Source organism: Columba livia, chromosome 4, assembly GCF_036013475.1.
Source record: "Columba livia isolate bColLiv1 breed racing homer chromosome 4, bColLiv1.pat.W.v2, whole genome shotgun sequence".
In the NCBI taxonomy this organism is placed as follows: Eukaryota; Metazoa; Chordata; class Aves; order Columbiformes; family Columbidae; genus Columba; species Columba livia.
Window position 1 is genome coordinate 13743429 of NC_088605.1, and position 23900 is coordinate 13767328.

Here is a 23900-nt window from a genome sequence, read left to right on the forward strand (position 1 = left end):
ACTAGACAAAGATGCAGCACAAGGTTCAACTTGCAGTCAGTGGAAGTGCCATGGACTCTGGGTTAAGCTGATTGGTACCATGATTTCTTTTTCTTTTTGAAATCAGTAGAGTTGTTTGAGAAATGATTGTGCGGCAATAAGCGTGAAATTGAAGTGTCTGAGTGAGCTTACATTCATGCACGATACTCTGTGCAAACATTTGAGTAGTTGTCATCTATCAAACAACCAGGCTTTGCTCAAAAACAACTCAGTAGAGCATTGGAAAAGACACTCAGCATCCTGCCAGATCAGACTGCAAATATTTGGTAGAATCCTGCTGCTAATTAAATTCTGCCTGCAAGAAACTCCCCGAATTTTTAATGCAGTCATTGATGAAACTGTACTCTAAAGGCTGTGGATCTTAATTCCATAAACCCAGGCTTCTTCATGGTTCTGTATGCATTAGCAGGCAGTGCAGCCTCACAGGGGGTTCTGGAAGGAGAACGCTCAGCAATGCTGACCTGACATCCACCCGAGGCACATTTTGGGATGTTTAATTTCATGTTTGCTACAACCTGTTCCTGTGCTCTACAGCCCCAAAGCTGGGAAGATGACATTAAGTGCCCTCTTGGAGCACATTTTCCAGTTTCGTATCATCCAAAAAGAATCTGGGTGCTACAATACGAACCAAAATGCAGTAGGACTGTAAAGTGGTAGACATTAACTTCAAAAGTGCCTTCCCAGCCTGAAATAGAATGTCCAAATTAAGCAAGTAGACCAACACAATCTTTGTTACACATGTAAAATCTTTACCTTACTACATTTGTAAACCGATCTGTTGTTGATAGGAACACCATATCATTTCATGGAGCAATAAAAATCTGTATTTTATGAAAAATTTGTGACAAAAATTACATATAATGTGAAACCAAATTTAAAAATAGATTCAATTACAAAGAATTTTGTTTAGTAGAAGATATAATGGAAACAATACAGTAAAAATAGATTGTTACAAATAAAATGTTTTCCACTTCCAAAAGCCTAACTGATTTGTTTAAAAAAGTTGAAATGAAATTTGCATACGGATGGTAACCCTTAAAAATAAAAGCACAATAGCACAGAACGAGCATGCATTTATTATCAAAATGTGGATGTACAAGTTGTAAAATACCATATACGTCTGGAATTGTGGGTGCTACTTAAGAAAATTTAAAAAATAAAAAAGGCTTTCATGTTAGCAATACTTCGGTAAAGCGTGTTTCTTTCTATTCAAAATGGTTATCATCCAGAATAGATCCATGAAAAAAGAGACACATGTAACTTCTTCACATTTTACAACATCGAACTATGAATCCTAGCAAATTCCTAATTATTTTACTTCTCCTTACTAAGCTGTTTTTCAACTCTGGTTCAGTCAGCCTATTGTTACAAAGATCTTTCTTTGTCATGATGATCATAGACTACTGATATGTCTGATCCTGCATCCACTAAAGTCACTATCAAAACTTTAACTTGGCCAGGGTCACATCTTTTACTACAAAGCAGAATGCATGAAGTTAAAGAACAATGTGAATACATTCATGCTGTAACTTTTCCAATGGGCTTCAGGTATTTTAATGAAATTATTCAGTGTTTGGCCTTTTTCACACCACATTCATGTATTTACATTATATACATCTCTAATAAACTCAACAGCAGGTGCTCAGAAACAGCTGTGTCCGGCAGTTTCATAAAATTCCAAACTGGACCACTTTAATGAATGGAGACAGAGAGGGTAACATAAAGCCTTCAATATAAACCTGACCCCAACATGACTTTGTCTCTTGCAAGTAGCCAGAAACGTGGCAATCTTTGAGAGACTGCCTAATTAATTGTTTCAAGTTTTCTTCCAGGATTTTGAAAAGGGTAGTCACACTTACTTACAGAACAGTATTTTGTTGCTGATGGTCATTTTTCTAGTGGCAGAGTCCAAAGAAGAGAGGGGCTGTACATGGAAAGTCTCAGCTGGTGTGCTCTGTGGGTTTGTACTGGGCTGGGGATGCTGCTTTTGGAGAAGTCAGATGTCCTGGGATGCAAGGGGTGAAGGTGAAGGCATGTGCAGAGAGGACCTTTCCTCACCCTGCCAGGGTGACGGTGTCTGCAGGGCCGTCCCTCACTAGCTGCTGCAGCCTCGTGTGCAGCCATGTCCCAGTAAATTGTTGTTACGTCCGTCTTGGAGTTTCTCATGGCTCTGAAGGGCTGCTCTGCTGCCCAGGCTGGAAGTCTGTCCACTTTGATCCTGCTGTCTTCTTAATCTGCCGGAGGTTAAAAATATTGATATAGCTATTGTGTACAGATAAGTGTACCAGAATGACAGCCATCACCTGCCCTGTGGGTAGCCACATACACTTGCGTGCAAAACCGATCCCTGTACCATTCAATCTCTATTAACTCCTTGAGCTTTATAGCTGTCATTTCTTTTAAACACTGATCATAGCTTCCTCCTAAACATGTGGCATTGGGCTTTGGTCAAATACCTCTCCCATTAAAGCTTATCATACACAGACAGCAGAGGAGGGTGCTTTCTCTGGCTTTAGCATCTCCGCTCAGATTGTGCCTTGAAAAAACTTCCAGGTAGGTCAAGCCTGATGAGAGTAGCTGACTGGGTACATAACAGCAGTAAGCAGCTGCTCGTCTCTGCTGTCCTACAAAATTATCAGTAACCTCCATCAGTACAATAGAAAAAAACCCCATGAGATTAAATTATATTAACCATTCTTCTTGTTATTACTTAGTATGTTGTCAAAGCCTCCTGGGTGGTTTCAAGGAACAAGAACAACAACAAAAAAATCTTACACTGTTTAAAAACTCTAAAGTTACCTTCTTTTGAAATAATTGCCTAGACAACAGCAGGAACCCTAGTAGTACCTGCAGTCCCCAACAATCGTTTTATCATCAAGCTTCTCAGCATTTCTGTTCAACAATTGTATCAACATCTATGATTTTACTGTGTTTCATGTGATATTCAGTGTTCTCCAAACACAGACAGAATGTAAGTACTTTTAAGAAGGATGTAAAGATTCATGGAGAAGCAATGAGGTAGAGACCAATTTTTTTGAAAACATGAACAGCTGCTGTTTTGGAGGAATTTTTCCCTGACTGTTTGTTTTCTCAAAATGAGAAACAGCTGTTGATGTAGTCCCAAAAAAGGCACCGAGAGCCGGTACCAGAGACACTATAGGATAAACTGTTTGTAATAGTGGTATGTATGATACACTCCAAAAAAAAACCTTTGCAAGTAACATTGAATACATAGAAAATATTCAATAACGAAAGAGCATACAAAAATGAAATTTAAAGGGTCAGTTTAAGGGTGAAATACTTCCAGGTGTCATGAAGTCTATAGAGATATCATACTGAAGACTCGTAAAATAATGTGAAAGGACATGAAAATTCTGTTGTAGCTAAAGAGAGGACTGAAGGACACTTTTAGAAATAAAAACAATGAAAACACTATCCAAATAAGTTAGGTTTGAAAGAGCACAAACACTTAAATAAAAAACTAGAAGGCATAGTGGAAAACAAACAAACAAACAAACAAAAACACACACAAAAAACAAACAAACAAACAAAAAACCCCAAAAAAACACAAAACCAAACAAACCCCCAAAAAACCCAGAAGACCCCAACAATAGCAAAAAACAAAACAAAAACAAAAACAAACCATCAAACAAACAAAACAACAAAAAAAGAGATTAGAGGAACAAATTGCTAAAAAGCATTTACCTCAAAAGTGATTTTTTTTGAGTGCACCAGAAATGCAGTGGCTACCAGTGAGTCTATAGACCAATGGATGACCAAGATATTACAGTCCCTCACTGAAAAGCCGATGAACTATCTTCACTGATGTTCATGACAAGCAAGCTTAGGGACATTCCTTTCATTATGAGAAATTGGTCCACCATTCCAGTCAAACCATCAGCTTTAGAACCAGTTGCAAAGCTGTGCAAACTGCTCAATAGTGGAGTGACACAAATTTTCACTCTATGGAGATCTGAGGGATCATTGCACTGGTCTAAGTGCTTTTCTTCCTGAATTTGTTTAATGTTTATTTGGTTCATAAAATGCTGAAAAAGAAGGCATTTACTGTACTGTTAAATTAATGGAGAAATAAGAAGTCTTTTGAAAACAACATAAAACAGAAAAACATCAATTATTTTTCTTTTCAAACCACTCAAACTGGCACAAAGGCAGCATGTGAGGAGGACAGCAGGAAAAAGCAGAAATGAAGCCCATGCTGAGTTCAAAAGTTACCACTGACCAGAGGTGAACTTCTCACTCTCTACAGCAGTGATTTATATTGTTGATTTTCATTTATTTTCTTTTATCCTGTTCATACTCCTCAGGTCTATTATTTAACCATAGCTATATTATGGGGGTTTGGAATTGCTAAAGAAATACATTGTTTTAGCATTTCTTCATTGTATTATCTTTTCAGACAATTCTATTTCTGTATCGAGATTCACTACCCATATTTACAAACTATACAAATAAAAAATTGGTTAGTAACCTGACATGTAGTAAAAATTTAACTGTTATTTAAATGTTTAATAATTTATCAATCGCTTTATCCAGTTATTAAAATTATGTTAAAGACTTCATTATAGGGGGTTTAAATGGGCAAGCTGACACCTACTTACCAATGTTTCCTGGGGACTGGGGAACTGGACTAAGAATCAGGAGATGCTGATTCTCTTTCTACTTCTGTCACCCTTTGGGCCCTTTTCTGTGCCTCAGCTTCTTTCTTGACAAGTGAAGGTAATGGGGAGAGATGAAGCTGAGGGGGAATTACATCTGTCAAAACTCTCATATGGCTTGGAGCTAGTCATAATTCTGAGCTGGATAAGTTGTGGCTGAGAAATAGAAACAAAAAGGACATTTCAGCCATGCCTGGACTGATGAAAACTTGTGTTCTTATCAAATCCGTGCCCTCAGGAGGTTTTTCTGGATAAAATGGTGACACAGCATGTTACAGACTTGTGCTTGCCACTCTCATTTAGGCAAAGGATGCAAAGAGCAGGAACGTGCCAAGCAATGTGGGACTTTACTCATAGTTGCACATCAGCTGTTGGGGCAGCTGCTGCTGAGAACGCTGGAAACTGAGAGCTTTGTGCCTCTAAGTACTGCTCACTGCCTTACAGGCCTGAATGAAATGTGGAATTAGAGTCTGGTGTCTGGGATGATTAAAAAAGGAAGGTGGCATATACGATGAAGCAAAATGTAATTATACTGCATATGTAATTATGCATATTTGCACTATTGAATATATAAGAATACAAAAGTAAAGAGAGTAGACTGGCTAAATATAATACTGCAGAAAAAAAAAATACTGCTACGACTATGGCAGGCCAGAGTGAAAATCACAAACATCTAATGAAACCCAGTAGCAAACTTTGGGACCACCAGGGAAGAGCTTACAGCTCAGCTTTTTTCACTAGATGAAGAAAAGTATTGGAAGTTTGTCATTAGGCTGCTTAGTAGGATAAGGTCAATGAAAAGGATGAAAAGTTGCAGATTCAACATGGCTGTCAAAATTTCAGATTTGCTAAGAGACTAAGGCCTCCCCCCAAACCACCACAATTTCAGCAAAAAATAAAATACAGCAATTGGTCTGTATTTCAATCTAGCTCCAAACTACAAATCAGCTTGGGTCAAGACCTAAACAAATCTCACCACAGCATCTGTGAACAAGCAGTCTCTTCAGTTAAAATGTTAGACAGTTACAGAAGTGAAATTTATCTCATGTTCATAAATTCTTGATTCCTTGGTGCCAGAGCCGGAGTACTTTTCCATCACACGTCCTCAGCTTTTCAAAAACATAGGTACCTCAACATGCTTCTTGTAACCATGAAAAAATAAATGCAGTCTGGGACATCTTGTTTAAAAATGGCACTAGTGCAAGAAATCATTTGTAGAAAACTGCTTTCCAGTGAATGAGTTATCTTGCCTTTAAGCTGATGTAGCTACAGGCTCTGATAACTTGACAAAGGCCCAGGGAGAATGAATGGCTTATATGAGAACGTAGCCATGGATCTGAACCAGGTAGCTGCTCCTTTGCTGAATGCTATTGACTGAGAGTAAGTGGTAAAATGGCCAACTGCAGATGAAAAAAGTGAACAAGTGGTTCTAGTGGGCAGTCATATGGAAAAAATATATCCTGAAGGGAAAATAATATGAAAATAAGTTTAAACAGTCTCTGTTACATTTATTCCATGACAATTCTGTACAAATACATAGAGTCCCTGAGGCAGTTATGCTGGGAATTAAGAGTGGTTCTGCTGAACCAACAAAGAGATAAGCTGAGTTTTGCTTCCCTTCACCATTGATCTGTGAAATATTGACAGTGCATGACAGTGAGTGTTGAACAACCTCCTCTCCAGCAGCAAGGAAGAAAGAGGCTGTGCCAACCACTACAGGAATGCATCAAGAAAAGTAACTGAGCCTTCAGTGAAGCCTTGGGCTTCAACAGTGTTTCTGGTAAAGAGAAAGCGTCCATGTGAGCTATGGAAAGGTTTTAAAGATTCTTATTATCTTGATACTCAGATATTATAGCAGAGTTCCTGCAGTATTGATTTCCAATGCTGGATCTTGAATCAGATATTGCTCAGTGGAAGGGCATTCAAAGGATGGAAAAACTGTTAGTCCAAAAAACCCTGAAGTAATGTAGAGCAATGGTGTCAGGTTTACATAACGTAGTTACTCCGAGAGCTGTATGGAGGCTGCTACATTGCCTGTCACTCTTGTCTGTTTGTTTTTGCCGAACAACACCTCTGTGCATGATAACACCTTTGTGGAGATGATGTACTCACCAATGGGTCTTGCCAGGCTGTCAGTATGAAACTGAAGCCTCAGAAATGGGAGATGTTTCAAGCAGTGGGCACACACTTGGCAACCGTTTAGGACAGAACTTATACTGGAAAAAAGAGAATTCAAGCTGGGCAGAACTACCACTCTTCTGAGATTGCCACATGTACCAGGTCCTACAAGACACTCTTTTTATCACAGAAAATCTGCAAGTGAGTTTGCTAGTGTCGTGAACTCGCTGTCCTGAATGTGGAGGAAATAAAACAGTCTAAAGGGCAGTAGAATTTGCTTTCCCATTTCTAGATTTAGCATTTTACCTTGGCCTATTGATATTTCAAATACTTTGCTGCAGAAAACAGGTGCTCTTGCTTTGGGGAAAAGCTTGGCATAATAAGATGAGCTTTAGAAACAGCAGTTTTATTGAAGAAAAAGAAGTTTTATTAATGGAAACTTTTACATCCGTTGAAAGAAGCCTCAAGGAGCAGATAAATCTGTGCAACATTTATCCCAGTAATTCTTCACAAAGAAGGGGGTCTGAGGTCAGAACAGACCAAGCATGTCTATGCTAGCTTTTGAAATTCATGAATCCTGGGGGACAGCTCACTAAATAGTTAGAAACCCACTTCAGTTCTATGATTTAGCAGCTATACATAAGTAATGCTGATGTCTTGTCCAGATGGCATTGCTAGAAGGGTAATTACGAACATGTCTGAATCAGGAGAAAAAAAACCCCTAATCTATCATGAAGAATGACTGTGCTCAGAAATTAACTATTTCAGCTACATATCTCTGTGTATGTCACTGTGGTTTGTCTACTGGAGCACAGAAACAGAAGTTAGAAAAGAGATTTCAGAAGAGGGATTTCAGAAAAACCTTATGTCCAAATACCATATTTTTAGAATATCGGTTGATAAACATGGACTCTTTGAAAGATAATATTATCTCAAAATACTGCACTAAAGACTTTTCATTCTCAGTAGAAAAGATCTAGCAATGAAACTTTGTAAAGGAGTTAGAAGAAGCCAGAAATTGACAGACACAGACATTGTTTGGTTATATCCTGGTCACAAAAAATAAAAGTGTGGAAGTTATAAATAAAATTGCTGGATATGCTGAAGTTGTAAAAATTCCAGTCAAATGGAAAATAAGATTTACAAAGTGTTACAAGGCCATGAAGGTGAGCTCAATAAAGCACGAGGAGCCCCACACTAGCAATGTCTCACAGGGTTACTTGCAGAGCTGGGAATACCCAACATGCCCAGCCAAGACAGTGGCTAGTTGTAAATAGCCAAGGCTGGAATGAGACATCCTGGCACTGAGGGCAGGCAAGGTGTCAGTTTGGTGCCCACTGCTATTGCCCACTGCTTGTTTATAATTTTAGTTTTTCTTCACTGTGGTAATGATGCATCAAAATTTGTATATGAACACAAGCAAAAAACACCAGGGTGAACAAATCAGATGTGGTCAACACGATTACTTCTTCATGGTGCTGGTGATGGTGCTCTGACTGTCCTCACACCTCCACTGCCTGCAACTGATGACATCTAATCTGCATTGATGATAAGTAAGCACTGTTTTACCAAATGGCCCAGAATTTGCTTTCTAAAGAGATGGAGATGATTAGTGGCTGGTTGTATTCCTCACCAGAACTGGGTTCCCTGCTCAGTTACATATAAAACAAAGATGAAACTTTCAACTTAAACATTCTGGTAAATTTGTGGCACCATAGAGCATTTATTTCCAGTCAAAAGGTGTAGAAAAATAGACTTCATGGGACTTTGAAGTCTAACTGTGGCAATAAGACTTTCTTCTTTCCTTCCTATAGAACAAGTGCAGATTATGTCCTTGTGTTCCTCACATTTTGGAGTGGCTTATTCAGAGAAACTTATTGTGATAAATAACAGAAGGATTTGGACTGTGAAGATCCAAAAGGACTCATACTGTCACCTGAAAGTCCAGCATCACGCCTGGTATTGGCAACCTGGAATCTGATAGAAAGTATAAACAGAAAGCTGCTGGGTAGCTCGAACTTTACATATCTGCATAACCATCATGAGAAGGCATGTTTTGGTTTACCTCTCCAATCTAAATAATGAGTGTTCAGTGGTAAGTAGGTGGTAGACAAGTGAAAACTAACAATATTGGTCACATCAGTTTGTTTTCTGCATCAACTCTCCCAGCAGCCCCAAAAAGACTCTGTTGCCTTGGTTTGACATCAAGTAAAAATGTTGGTGGCACCCACAATCTTTCATGCTTTAGCCAGAAAAAGCCACTTCCCCAAGCTCATGTAAAACTTTATCTTTCATAAAATCTCTTATTTAAACTTCATAGGAGCTTGTGCACATTAGTAAAAGTGCACACACTACAAAATCGGGACAATTTTTTGGCAATAATATGTAGGTCCTGCAGTGTGCACATGACTTCTCAAAAATAATGAGTTATATGCATGTGCGTCTTAAACTCCTCTTTGAAAACTTCCCCATTATTTTTCTGCCATCATTTTAACATCAGTTGTAGGCAAAGATTGTAGAGGTATTGATAACTGAGAATGATTTCTGAGACAATAAGCAGCTTGGCATGTCACCTGGCTGCCACTGTGGGGAACAAGAATTGAGTTTGATACATGGACACTTGATAATTTTCTTCCTGCATTTTCAAAGGTTTCTCTTATAAATTGGTTCTTGCTGTGTTCTATTTTTGTAAAAATTGAAGAAGCTGGCAGCATTTTACAGTTGTAATTGAGTGTTACTCTTATATCTCCGTTATTCTACTTACTGGTTCTCATCTGCCAGGTTTTCATTCAACTACATTTTTCAGTGAAAAGTTAAAATAAAAAAAAGAAGAAAGAAGTGAGCAAAGCATCCTCATCAGGTTATTTTTAACTGAATAAGCATATCTAGGAACAGTATTTTTACTTTTCAGAACAAAATAGCCACCAAATGTATCAGAGAGGAGTGAAATTTTTTGCATTTGCTTTATTTTTTAAAAAGATAAAAATAAGCCAATGAGTTGATCAGAAGTTTAGGAAATTTGTTTATATATAAAGAAGAAAAGACTAACCTTTGTTCAGTGTAAATCTTAAGGAAACACGCTAACAAAAAGAACAAATGCGATATTCATAGATTGTCTGCACCCTGTTTGTGTGAGCTGCAGATCCTGTCTTGCTCTTTCATGCTCAGTTTTGCTTTCCAAGGTAACCAGGGTGCAGGGTGAGGAGTTGGCACACAGTTAGGACACGTGGACAGTGGTCAATCTCTGGCCAAATTCTGCAAAATTCCCCAATTTGAAAAGAAATGCTCTGATTTCATAGCAATATATATCAGAATTAGTTGGTATAACAATCCTGCATAAGATTAAGTTACCTGGTAAGCTGAACTCCTGCTAAAGTATTCATCCCCTTCCCATTCCCCAGCGATACACAGGAGAGCTCTCATGACAGGCATCAAACAGAGTTTTGCTTGGGAATGTAATTTCTGTATTTTAGGCATCGGTTACATTTGCACCAGAAGATAAAATGGTGCAGAGATTGATGCCTGAAGCTAAGTGGCGCAGGCTGGCTTGCATCCTTATGGCTAAACTCCCTAATCTTCAAACCAGGGCTGTTGCGTTCCAGCTGCCTGTTAGGCAGCCTTTGGTCTCTGTTAACCTCTGAAGCATGAAGGGAATTGCTTCAGACAGTGATTTTGGCCTGGGAAAAATGACACCAGGGACCATGCTAACAACTGAGCACTATGAAAGACTGCCTGTATTCTGCCTTTAAAAAACAGGCAGTAAACAACAATGAAGGTAGAAAATGCAGAATAAGAGAAAAAAAAAAAGAAGAGTACAAATGGAAGAAGAGTTAAACACCTGAAAAATGAGGAGGGATTCAAAAGAATGCCAACCATAGAGATATAATTAGTTAAACTAACTAATTATATAGCTAATAAAACTATCTCAAAAGACAGCTGTATATAGCTAACATTATTTTTTTATTAAAAAAATCTTCTTTACACCTGACAGAGGAGCAGTAACCATGGCAGAGTTAATAGTTTGCTTTTCTTTATCTCGTGCACAGAGTGATCTTAGTAGTGCTTTCAAGAAAACAGAAAACACTGATAAGTGTATGAATTTGCTAAGCATTTTCAAACAAACAAGGAAGGCACAACCTTGCTTTGTGCCAGAGGAGGCTTGGGCCAGACCAGGGTGTACTTAACAACCGACTGGAGCAGAGTCAACACTCATCACTCAGAAACACATCAGTGCTGAGTCACACAACTCCAAATTGAAAATTAGCATCTGTAGGTTCAGATAATTGCTTGTCGCTCTAGACTTTGCCTAGAGAACCAACGTGTGCTGAGCAGCTTTAAATGAAACGCAATGCTACTGTGTGTTTGTGTAATAGCAGGTATGTATTTTGGGAGACCTGGGTCCAAGCAGTAACCTCAAATCACTAGCAAGAGTGAACGTCATGAGTCTTCAGCTCTTCCTTGATAATTTTCACACTTAAAACTTGCTTGCTCTTGGCCTACTGCCCACAGGAGGTACATATGGCTCAAATGCAGCTGCCCCACAAGTGGTGCTTGGTGCCCCATGAGATGCCCTTGTTTATGTGACACTCGGAGAGCACAGGCAGACACAACAGCAGATCACAGATGAGCTGTGCCGGTTGGACTGGCAGCTAAGTGTTCAGTTTTGCAGAAATTAACTGAGCTGACAACTGTGGGATGGATTTTATGCCAGCTAACTGTAGACAACAGAAAGATTAGTTCAGGTTCTCTCTACAGGATAAACAGAGGCACTAACATAGATTAATTAGTTCCAGTCTAAGTTATCTAATTTATGTGTCACAGACCAACCTTGGGAGATACAAGTCTCTCGCCACTGACTACTAAAGGAGCTTAAAATAATAAATTATTTCTAAATTTATTAGTTTAAAGGAATATAGTTTTGTTGCATCTCTAGAAAAATAGAGATACCTTTCCTCTCCGAACCAGATTCCTGGCCCTCCCTTTCTAGCAGCTGTATAAGCTCACCACACACTGCACTGCTTAGCAGAGCCAATTTGCTTCTGAATTGGAGCTAATTTACACCTACATTGTTCAGGTGTGCAGAAATTGAATAGTCCCACCAGCCTGGTACACAGCACACACCGATAAACACTGCCAAGAGACGGTAGTGAAGTCACCAAGGAGCAGAGGGTTGTGATTGCCTGTTCATCCATGCGGACGTGCCTGTAACAGACTCATGCTCTGAGTCTGCCAGCAATGGCTTTTTTGCATGACTTGGATTGTATCTTGGAAAATACTTTGTCATCTAATTCCTATGTATTTCAGATAGCTTTGAAAATCTTGTGTACACCCTTTGGGATAGGAAATGTTCTGCATCTAACTAATATTTAACTCAGTCTGTCTTTGACCCCAAACATGTACTCTTGGTACTGATTGCTTTGATAGAAACAGTCATAATCTCAGGTCTGTTTTCCTAATATGCTGTGACGTATGTGTTTTGATAGCTCAGTAGATTACTATGTAATCATTCAAATAGCTCTGTTTTAACTCCATTTAAATTTAAATGACTGAGGCACAGACTAAAAGATATGCTCTATTTCAGCTGAATGTGGAAAGTAAAATTTTTGAGTTAGTATCCTCATGTAGCACAGATGTCTTCTTGTGCCGTTGATACTCATGACATTTACTCCCACCCTTTCCAAAAAACCTTGGGGAAATATGCTTACACCATGGGTAATTGATTCAGGTTGATGGATCCTGCTGAGTAATTACATTCAGTAAATGCCTGTGAATATAATTTTCTACCAGCCAGCAATTTATAATCAAGCATAATGGATTCAGGTGCACATGTGGTGTGAGTGACATGTGAAATACCAGTATGTGCAAGTCAAGTGACTAATTTTACTGGATGCTGTAGCATGTTGACCTGCAATGTCTTGAGATCTCAGGTTTACCCTGGGAATTGATAAAGCAAAATAAGACTAAAGAGATTAAATAAATAAATTAAAACATCAAATGATGTACAGCCACTTAAGAAAATGAGACTAAACCAATCAATTGACACTAACATTAAAGCCACGTTCAAACTAGTAAAATAAGTGTCACCTAGAAGTGGGTTATCGTCCATCCAAGACCAGGTGCATCCTAAACAACATCTGTCTTGTTCAGCCACATTTTAAAATGTGAACTAGTTTTTCTAGTTTAGATACATCTGTAGATTCACACGTACAAGGAACAGGAAAGAAGGTATAGAATTTCCCCATAATGTATAATTTCAGACTTTGTGGAACCACAGAGAGAAAATTCTCTTTCTAGTTAGCCAGAATCCAGCTTATAAATTACAGGCATTTGCCCATGCATAAGGATATTTCTCAGCAGTTTGGACCAAAACTCATTCTCAAGAAAGACACATTTCCTAGCCCCTTGAGTACGTATGCTGAAGAATGCAGTCTCACCCTTTTGTTCAGCTGTCAGCAGATGGATAGATCGTAGGATTTGCTTTGAAATATTCCCTTCCTTTATTCTTCTGGTGAAAGTTTCAAGGTAAAATGACTCTTTAGGTCAAGCCCAAATGAAATATTTTTGTTTAGCCTGCTTCTGCCTTTTCAGTTGCCTCTGAGTTCAAACTAGTTCAGGTCTATGAAATCATTTAATATAAGCCATGCCACACCTCTGGTCAGTCCTGGTTTTCTTTTTGTAACCATTCTAAGGCCTCTGTGTCTTTTTTTGTGATAAGGAAGCAGACTTGTACACTGTATTTATATACACACTAACATCCTGATGTTCTTTTCTGTATAGCTTTCTTTGCAATTTTGAGCATACTAACACCTTTTAGTTGTCTACTAAACTTTGTGCTGTCCACAGTCATTTCAAAATCTCTCTGTCCCTCATAACTGAAGCTAATTTAGAGTCTATTGTCCTAAAGATAAAGTTTAGGTTATTTTCTGCCCCACATGTTTGCTTTTATCACTACTGAATTTCAGTTGCCATTTTTTTAATAACTTGCAACTCAACACCGTAACTACCATAATCTACTGCAGGTCTTCGCAGTCAGATTGAGTTTGGACTACTCTGGTATCAGAAATGGACTTTATCACATCATCATTCATCCCCCTTTCCAACTCATTTATGAATACATTCAAAAGATACACAAAGTATCAGAATGACTGGCCATACTGTTGTTTCTGGCTTGTTTCTGCATTGCTTCAGGAACTGGCCCCAAAACGGTTTCCTGAAACAAGACAAGGAGTTCAGTCTTCATGACTCATTCTTCATTTATGGGAACTCCTAACAAGTGAGAATTTATGCTAGTTTAGGTTACGAAGAGAGATGAAGAGAAATCATGAAGATAATCCCTTACAGTCTTTGAATAGTCGGGACCTGTTATGCAGTCTTCATTTACAACAGATCTCATTTGTCCCAGGTAAGCTATTAAAAAGAAATCTTATATGGTCCTAGAATGATACAGTTTTGGTTCCTCTTCAAATTCTGAGATGCACAAATAAAGATGTATCTTTCTTTTCTCTGCCTATGAATTGACTTTTGAATAGCTTTCTTAAGGTGTATTTGTGTTTAGCTTTCTGTAAATGGAAAAGGATTGCTGATCTGAGGTGCTGAGGATCTGCGTCTGTTATCCTAATCCTTCTAGGATCACATTTCAGCACAGAGAATGCTCTGGTATACACACCCCCACACAAACTTTCATTCCTGAATTTATATGTTCATTTGGTGAAGTGTAGCCACTACAATGATATGGTTGGTTGCTTGCTTGTGAAAACTCAGACCATTTTTCATGGAAGGCTTTGAAAAATAACATTCTAGATACTCATTAGTCTTTTTTTCTTTTCATAAAGCTGTGAAGGGAACACATTATTGAAACCATGGCTTTTGTATGACCACTCCTTTCTCAAAAAAGTTAATTTGAAGATATGCTTGAAGAAAAATGACGAGCTTGGACCTGCTATATTCAAACCTTTCGTCAGCTTGAGTCACTGAGAGTCACATTTGGACCGTAATTCTAAGTCAGTAGTAATGAACAGAAATCAAAGGTAGAAGTGAAAGGGCTTGTATGACCAAGCAGCAGTTATTAGTGCCCAAAACCAAGCTGGGTTCCATTATATTCAGAAAGGCATCTTTCTGATTAAGAGAGATTGAAGGAGCAATCTCCAAAAGCAATCATATCCATTACAAAAGGGATAAGAAAGAGATCAGTGAAGAGCAGTACAATCACTTGAAATGCTCCAAAAAAGATGGATTTTAAGTGAATTAAAGTCAGCAAAAGTGGCAAGAAAAGTTGTGCTATAACCTCATCCAAAAAGCATTCAGATATTATGGGGATTATGATAACATAAATATCTCCAGAGACTCTAAGTGACATAAAATACCTGTTAAGAAACGTACATTCAATGAGGTATACTGCAAATCATTATGAATATTCAATTCCAATCAAACTGAAATGAGAGAGAACACTCAGGGACTCTGAATTTGAATCTGAAAAGACAACTAGAAGGGAAGAAAAGGAACTACAAAGAAAGATAATAAATTTGATCTTACAAAAAAATGCAGGGAATATTAAGTAAGCTTTTCGTCTATGATATGGACAAAATTAGACAACATGTTTACAAGATGTTCCCTCAAATTTTGCTGTTTATTCTGGGAACAGAGAGCTGTCTGTTCACCTAGAGGTGTCAAATATGGCCAAACAGTCTGAATTTTACTAGGAAAAGAGAGGGAAATATGCAGCAGCTACCTGACTGCTTTATTTTGTGGAAGAATATTTTAGTTTGGTTGCATTGAACAAATACTGAGAAATAAGGTGTACCAGTAGTTTAGGAAAGGAGTAAGCCTGTCCAGATCAGTGGGGACTAGACAGCTGAATATCATAGCAATGCTATTATAGGATATTAGTATTAAGTAAAAAGCCCTCCAACTTCAAAATAAGTGGTAAGATTTTTAAAGTTTCTATTAGAATATTAAAAAAAATGGATGCTTTCTTTATCCCTCAATCTCATTTATTAAACTAGCTCTGCAGAATTCTAACCCATTTTCAGATACATTGTATATATGAAATATACATTCTGCTCAGTAAAATGTGGCTGTATTATTTTACTTTTATTAGTAGGCTGACAATTGTTATGACAAGTTTGTGAAGCTTCTAACTGAAGGATTATTCTGCCTGAGGAGCAGATATTTCCTGTGTTCTCCCTTTGTTCTTTGTTGGGTCGCATCTTTAATCTTAAGACATCTTTCTGGGAGAGGAAGAAGCTGAGGAACCACAAAAGGTAAGAAACGTGATTCCACTACAAGCAAATATTGACTCTTATTTCTTCATTTTTTGGCTGTTTCAGTTTTTTGACATTCGTAAACAGATGTAGACGGACTTGAAGATTCGTTTAGTGATAATGGCACAAAAAAATAGCAAAATAATCTGTGCCCAGCTTTTAAATAAAACTATAAACAAACAGTGTGACTTTACCTGTACAATCTTTCTTCCCCTCCCTGTCCCCCACCCAATAGAAAATATAGCTTGCACCTTCTAAATAAGATTAGATTGTTGAAAAATTGCTGTCAAGTCATATTCAGATACCACAGAACATTTGGTGCTGCATTTCTAGATATAAAAAAGCATCTATCCATAGAAATAGATTTAAAATCAGAAAAAAAAAAAATCATTTTTCATCAAATTGAGCCAAACAGGTCCCCAAAATCAACTTCAGATCATGTTCTTCAGGTAAGACTCAGTACATAGACCATTTTTAGATCACAGTTTATTTAGTTTGTATGTTGAAAAGTAAGAGATTTTACTGACACTCTTAAGAAGAACATAAAACATTTCCTGCACCACATTAAAACTTGGATTGCAAAATAGCTTTCCTATTTTATTTTACACCAGATCAGGACAGTGTGTAACCCCCTCTCTTAAAGGCAAGATAATGTTGATGTGGGCAGATGACGTCCACCTGTATCACATCAAAAGAGGCATATATTTTAATTTGTAGCTTGCATCCACAGAAATATTGGTGTAAGTAAGAATAAAGCCTTCCATCCAGTGACACTTCAGCCACTCTGCTATCTGAAGCACTTTTTGATCCTTCAAATCTTTCATCCTATCTTATAGTTATGGTTCAATCCATAGCTATCAACTACATAGTTAAACTATGGTCCAACAAAATAAATTACATTCACGAATAATGTAAGACTTACTGAAAAGGTATGGAAAAAACATCAGCCTTTTTAACTGAGCCTACTTGTTTGAAAGATTGGATTAGCTAAAACGGGCTCTTTGTCCTGTACTCATCTTGCTTAAAACCTTCCTATAAATAGCAGTTGCCAGTTACTTAACTGTAGAAAGTAATAGAAAAGTGAAAACGTGCACATTCTGTCTTTGGCAGCATTAACTTACGCTGTTAAATACTTCGTTCAGTTATTTGAATTAGTTTATAATTAGCCTGGTAAGCCTTTTCTCTATCCCACCCACTTGTCCCTGACCCCTCCCTTAACTGCAGGCTAAGAGTTTCTGATAGTCTCCTGAGCTTCTTGAAAAGAAAATAAATATGCCATATTTCAAGATTTGTAGTCTTTGTTGCAGGAAGGAAGATACATAATGAAAGAGAGACACAGCCTGGAAGTATCAGCAAGACATTCAATCAAAACAGATTCTGTATTGGACTGCAAGATGCTGTGGAACTGGTGCAGCTAACATTGCACTAACTACACATTACTACTTGACTTTCTGTTGCTCAATTAAAAACATATTTAATTTTACCTAGAATCGTTTTAGTTCGGGGATTCCCATCTTTTCCCTTGAAAGATGGGCTACATCTTTTGATTCGCAACTTCTTAGGACTTTTATAGTGTTCTGTGTGACTTAAGTAAACTCAGCAGAAGGCTTAAATCACAATAAAATGCAGCATTTTGTAGCTTGAAGTAATGACTATCTATGGAAGTATGCAGATATTTTTGGACAGCTAGACTACATAAGCAATTCTGCTGTATGTAGAGGAACATCAAAACATCTGGCTGCATTAATCTGAGACTGCTTTAAAGCCCTGCTTGAGCCTGACTCTTCACCCAATGATACAATCACATATTATTGGATATTGTGTTCATAGGACAGTTCGTGTCTTTCAGCATCTGCAGCTGTTCCTATGAGCTTGATCAGCCAAGTGGCTTTGGAAATCTGCGACTGTCATTGCTCTTGTTTTGTTCCCACTAACTCGAATTCACATTTCACTTCAAAAATTTGACCTCTGCTTCCAAAGCAAAGGAGCCAAACAAGTCCCCAAAATTGACTTCAGATCATATTCTTCAGGTAAGACCCAGTACATAGACCATTTTTGCTTCCCCCCTTATTAACTTTTTTTGCCTTTGAAAAAGCATTGCAGAAGGCTTTCCATGTTCTCCCACTCCAATACAATTAAAACAAGAAATGATTGTGATCTGGCTTTAGACAATGCAGGATCTATTTTAAGTCTATACTAAATATTTTTCCTTTATCTTGTTGAAGCCAATTAAGCAAAGACAAAAACACATGCTGTTCTGAATGATGTGCATGTGTTCTATCTTTTGCTTCAGTTTTCCTTATATGCTGTTTAAACTTCTCCTTGATCAGTGTCTCAGAGCTCTTTATAGCTTGTGTTGTCACCGTAGCTATGCAATATGAAAAAAAAAGGAAAACACTTCCTATGCACTGCTAAAAAAGAGTTGAGAATAACACAGTAAAATCATGTCAAAACAAACTGTTCTATGCTGGTGAGCACATATAATGGGATTTTGAAAGTATTTCAACTAAGTCTGTTAGTATATTTTATCTTTCAAAAATTGCTGTATATTGGGTTTCCTTGACACATGATTCCGGAGCAGATGAGAGGGTCATATCTGGAAATTTACTAGTGGTATGAACTACTTATTGGAAATACATTATATTGATTTATCAACATAATATTTTTCTAAGCTTGTTATTACAATCTTAATAATTTTGATTTTTGTGGTTTAATAAAACTCTTATAAAATTTAGGGGTTTTTTAGTTCATTGATACTAGAACTGATTCAGGGATGTCCACCAAGCCCTTCTAAAAACCTTTTACAAGCTGACTTGGTCTGGCTTTTCTTGTTTATAGCTCTTATATAAATATGTCTCTCTTCTGCTAGAGATCATGCAAAATGACATGAAAAATCTGTAGAACCTTCCTTTTCTTCTTTTTAAGTCCTCATTGTAGTTTCTGTGAGCAGCTGGCATGGGCCATAGACATATCCCACAGATTGTAGCAGGCAAATGGGGTTATCCATGGCATTGTTTCCTTCATGACATCATGTCAGCTGTGCAAACTTGATAATCCCTTTCCCAGTTTTAATTACAGAAGAAAGTAATTACCTGCATTGTAAACATTAAGATAGTCACAACTTTTTAATTATTTTCTAACATTTCACAACTCCATTAGAAAGGCTTACGGCTATAATTAGGTCAAATAAAACCACTGAATATACTTGGATGAAAAGCAATAATTTGATCAAAGACAAAAAAAGCTTCCCCGTTAAGAGATATATGTATTAATACTAATGAGCCCATAGTGGCTGCAACTCCCACACTGTATGCAGAATGCAGTGTGTTAATTGTACCAGGAAGATTATTGACATCCTTGGGATTCAGACTTGTGTTTCTAAGGAATTTGACAGAGGCTTAGACTATGAAGCACTTGCTTCATGTCTGATAATAGCCTCAATATTTAGCTTTGTTAAAATAACTATTGTTGAAATAAACTCTTTTATGGCAGTTAAGTACGAACAGAGTTTCCAAGTCAGAACACTTTAGATTATGCCATTACAATTTCATTAGTTAGCGCTTCTCTTGGTTTTGTTTGAATAGTGAAAAAGCAGCCCCTTTTATTGTATTCGCTTTACTTAATTGCTAACAATTTCTCTGGAGAGCCTTGGTGACATTTACCCTATCTCTCCAACATACTTTCACCACAAGCAATTCTGTTTGCTTTCAGAGGTAGAAGAACTACAAAACCATCACACCAGAGACTGTAAGGGGGAAAAAGATCAATGGAAATCCAGCATTTTAGACCCTGCTGCTATGTTCATTAATCACTTTTCCTTACAGTGGGAGGAAAGAAAAAACCACAGTTCTCAAATTAATTTCAGTAGTAAATGCTAAACAGACGTTAAGAAATGTACTTACTTCTCTCTGTTGAATATGATGAATTCTTTCCTAACGGTTTCCAAGCACTGCTGCAGGTGTACGTTCTTTGAAAAACAGCATGAATAGGTTGATTAAAAAAAGATGGAAAATCATAGACAACAATCACAACAACAGGAACGATACTGAACAAAAAGGAATATGAATGAATACTACCAAAAAGCGTTTTGAAAGCTCTTCAAAAGTGGGCAATTAATCTTTTCTTTTTGGAAGAAGTCACCCACAAAGAACTCCTGAGGATTTTTACATCTGATAGCTCTAAGAAAAAAATTTTGCTTAAGCATTCAAAATAATTAAGAGTAGCAGCAAAGTATATAAAACCTCAGTGAAACTAAAATTCAAGTCTGGAAAATGATTATTTCTTAATCTTCTCAGAAGTTTAGACTGTTTAAACAATGTGTCTTTCTATGTGGGACACATTAGTCAAAATTGCAAGAGACAACTTTAAAACATTTATAAAAGATAAGCTTTTCACTACATACTTTTCATTTTTGGTAATAGCAGCAGAAAAATACTCCTTATAGCTGTCTGTCCATGTGTAGGAAGCATATTTGTCAAGTGACAACACTTTTTCACACTTTAAATGAGCATCTGTAAGAATCTTAAAAATGACTACAACTTAAACATGCCGTTACTGTTTGACTTAAATAAATATTTTCATCTTGCTTTGGAAATGGTTTCTGCTATACGTAAAATGACAGATGTACCGGTCAAATCTCTTTTCAGAAATGATAAAACTGAACTTAACTGAGTTTTTCTACTAAAGAGTGTAAAGGAAGTGTCACTGACTTCAGCCATAGTCCCCAACTTACCAGTGGGCAGGTTTCCTTAGCTCCATCTTTGGATTTGTTTTTGGCAAGTCGCTTTTTCTTTTTATGGAGGGGCTTGGACTCTAAAATCATTTCTTCAAGTTCAAATGTTGGGTCACAGTTCAGTCTTCCTTTCTGGTACAAAAGGATTCAAAGTTACGCTTTGAAGCATCGTTGTGTTTTTTTAGTTTGCCTGACGAGTGTTAATAACATTAATAATGATGCAGCTTCCCAACCACATCTATAAAATCAAAAATGCCTTTTTAGGCCAGGATCCTCTTCCTACATATGTATTCCTAGAGCGACCCAGTGAGTGACATTAATCTAGCCTAGGGTCTTTATCAGAATATTGGTTACTGCTGTGAAACCTAAGTGGTAACTGGAATAGTGCAGAAGAGATGGGAAATAGCTCTAAGATCTTACTTGTTAAAATCTGATTTTCTGAAGAGTTACAGGTGGGTTCAGTTACCTGGCTCCTATCGAGGATAACGAAGGAAGGAGCAGGCCTTTTTAGATTAGCAGGGTTTATATAAAAAAAAAATGGATCTATTATACTTTTTTCTTACCCATTACTTATGTTACTTAAATATTCTGGATTCTCCATTTTTATTTCAATTTGTGATGCTTGAGCCAAACCTTAAGATTCTTTATTGTTTCAGGAAGTTCTTTTTAAGTGAGATGATTGGAAACACCAGTTCTATACAGTCATTTCCTTCCTTGATTCTTTTCAGACTCTTCCTTAATTCTTTTCAGGTTCTTGATTCTTTCAGATCTTTTCAGCATAAAAGTTTACAGTAACATACATTATGCCTTGAGATTTTTTTTCTTTATTTATATTCATTAGTACAGTAAAAACATTTAATGACAACATTTAGGATGAACTTTTCCTCTTCTATTTAGGGCTAAGAGTAAGGGCATGGCCAGAAAATCTATGGTTCAGCTGCACCGAATACGTCTTTAGAAAGTCACTACTTGGCATCCTAATTACTGGATCAGTGTTTTGCTGCTCCTGTAGTCAGAATAACATTAATTCCTTTCTCCTTCTCATTCTCTCAAAGTATTTTAAAAAAAATTGCAGACAATTTGAATTGTGTAGTGGAAGATCTTCAAAGCATCCTGTTTTCCTCTGGAACTTCTGAGGGTTTGATCACACTATTATCACCATCAAGGTGAAAGTACTAAGATGAAGTCATATACAAATGGCAGATACTATTTAGTAATCAAAGACACTAAGCCACAGCAGAAACCACTTGTATAACTTATGGGGTCCTAAAATTAAACATTAGATTTAGAGATCACTCTATCATTTTTATTCCTAGAAAAGTCTGTATACTCTAAGTATAATAAGCTCTCTGATGCCTTTTCCTGCATTCCAGACAGTTTCAGTAAAATTTGTTTTTTATTAATGGAGGTTTATAGTTTATTTATAAATAAAGAATTCTTTATGTTTGATCAATATCAGTTCCTTTCTTGAGCATGTAGAATTTTAAGATTTGTTTGAGCACTTAAAAAATACATCAATTTAATTCTGAGGCTATAAAAATGAAATAAAATTATTTTAATTAATTTCTTGCTTTCTTTATAAAATATTTAACAGTACAAAAAAACAGCTAACCATTTATGACTTCAAGATGAATATAAGGAGACTATCTAAGCCATAAAGAAACACATGTACTAGCTAAGTAAAAATGATGTTTATGGAATCAAAATAAACAGGGAGAAATTAAACAATGGGACCTTCCTACCACAGCCCTCCCTGGTGCCTTCTCGCCTGCAGAAGTCAGGCAAGCTCCTGACAGTGACAACAAGCTGTCAAAAAGTTATAAAACTCTGTAGTTATAAAACTCTCCCCAGATGGCAGCGCATGTTGTTCTGAACTCATCCTCTCACCCAAAGCCTGAAATCCAGGAAGTTAGTAAGTGAAAGATTTTCTACAGGCAACAGAGATAAAAGTTCTTTGCCTGGTCAAACCTGGTGTCATGAAACATCAAAGTTTATTATATAGAGAAGTGTTGTGCTAGGAAAGGTGCTTTGCCTCTCACCTTGTCACTGTTTTTCCTAACGTGCTTGATTGACCTGGTGGAACAAACCCTGCAGTGTAGGTTTCTGCCCTGAAATGTAGAACTTGTAATGGGACTTTCACATCCAGGTAGAAAAAAAATGAACTTTTTACTCCTATTTTCTCTTAAACCTAGAATATTATTTTCCCAGCAACACCTGGGAAACAGACCGTTCCAACCCCAATCATAATATTTGAATTTCTGTACTGTTTTGGCTGTTAGATTTACTGGTTTTCCCTCTCATAATACTTCTTCAGTTGTAAAATGAGGAAAATTAGGTTATCAAAATGTCTTATGGTTTGACTCCTTTTCATGTGTTTAACACCACAATTTTATTTGAGGTAATTAACTCTCTTCAGTCATATTTTTGTAAATCCTCCTAAAAATATACTTCCTCCAAAATATGAATGAGGTGAAACCAAATGTGACAAGAATAGCTGTCTTTGGACACATGTTTAATGGTAGACAGTTCAAAGTGTTTCAGGAGAACTTCCCCTTTTCATACTTTCCATTACTTTCACTGTTGTCAACATCAGCCACAGAGACAGGCCACTTGGGTAGCAGAGCTGGTACAAGACACATAGGTTTCAAATGGCATTTGAAATTACATTTAAATTTACTTTCTTCTCTGTCCTTAAGAAGCCAGGAAACTTACCTATACTCTCTGAGGAGTAAGATACCCTCAAATCAATTTAAGTCCAGGTGGAAAGAATCAAACAGCCACATGAGAACCGTGATTTAAGGACTAGGTTATATTAGTCTATGGCCTAATGCAGACCATCACACTCTTGTGTCCCAGCTTTAGAAAGGCTGCATGTAAGCCAGCAGGAGGTGGAAAACTTGTAGTCCCATTATTCAGTCGTGTTACTACAGCCAGACTACTGTACCTCGCTGCTCAGGAGACAGGGCTATGAGAGTGGCACACATCACATTAGTTGGGTATATAAGAGGGAAGGAGTACTGGCCTCAGTTTGGTAGATGCTTCCAGCTTGCACCAACATTAAGATAAAATGTGAAA

General features: G+C 37.2%; 1 protein-coding gene across 2 annotated transcripts in view; it reads right to left on the bottom strand.

Annotated features, from left to right (window-relative positions):
- Positions 1-754: 754 nt before the first annotated feature.
- Positions 755-23900, bottom strand: part of STK32B (serine/threonine kinase 32B) — a 162982-nt gene continuing 139836 nt past the window's right edge. For both annotated transcript variants that reach the window (XM_065060513.1, XM_013372292.3), the window contains 3 exons: positions 20826-20957; positions 19996-20060; positions 755-2273 (listed from right to left, as the gene is read on the bottom strand). In XM_065060513.1, coding sequence (XP_064916585.1) covers positions 2135-2273; positions 19996-20060; positions 20826-20957 — 336 coding nt within the window. In that variant the 3' untranslated portion in view covers positions 755-2134. The remainder of the gene's footprint in view (positions 2274-19995; positions 20061-20825; positions 20958-23900) is intronic.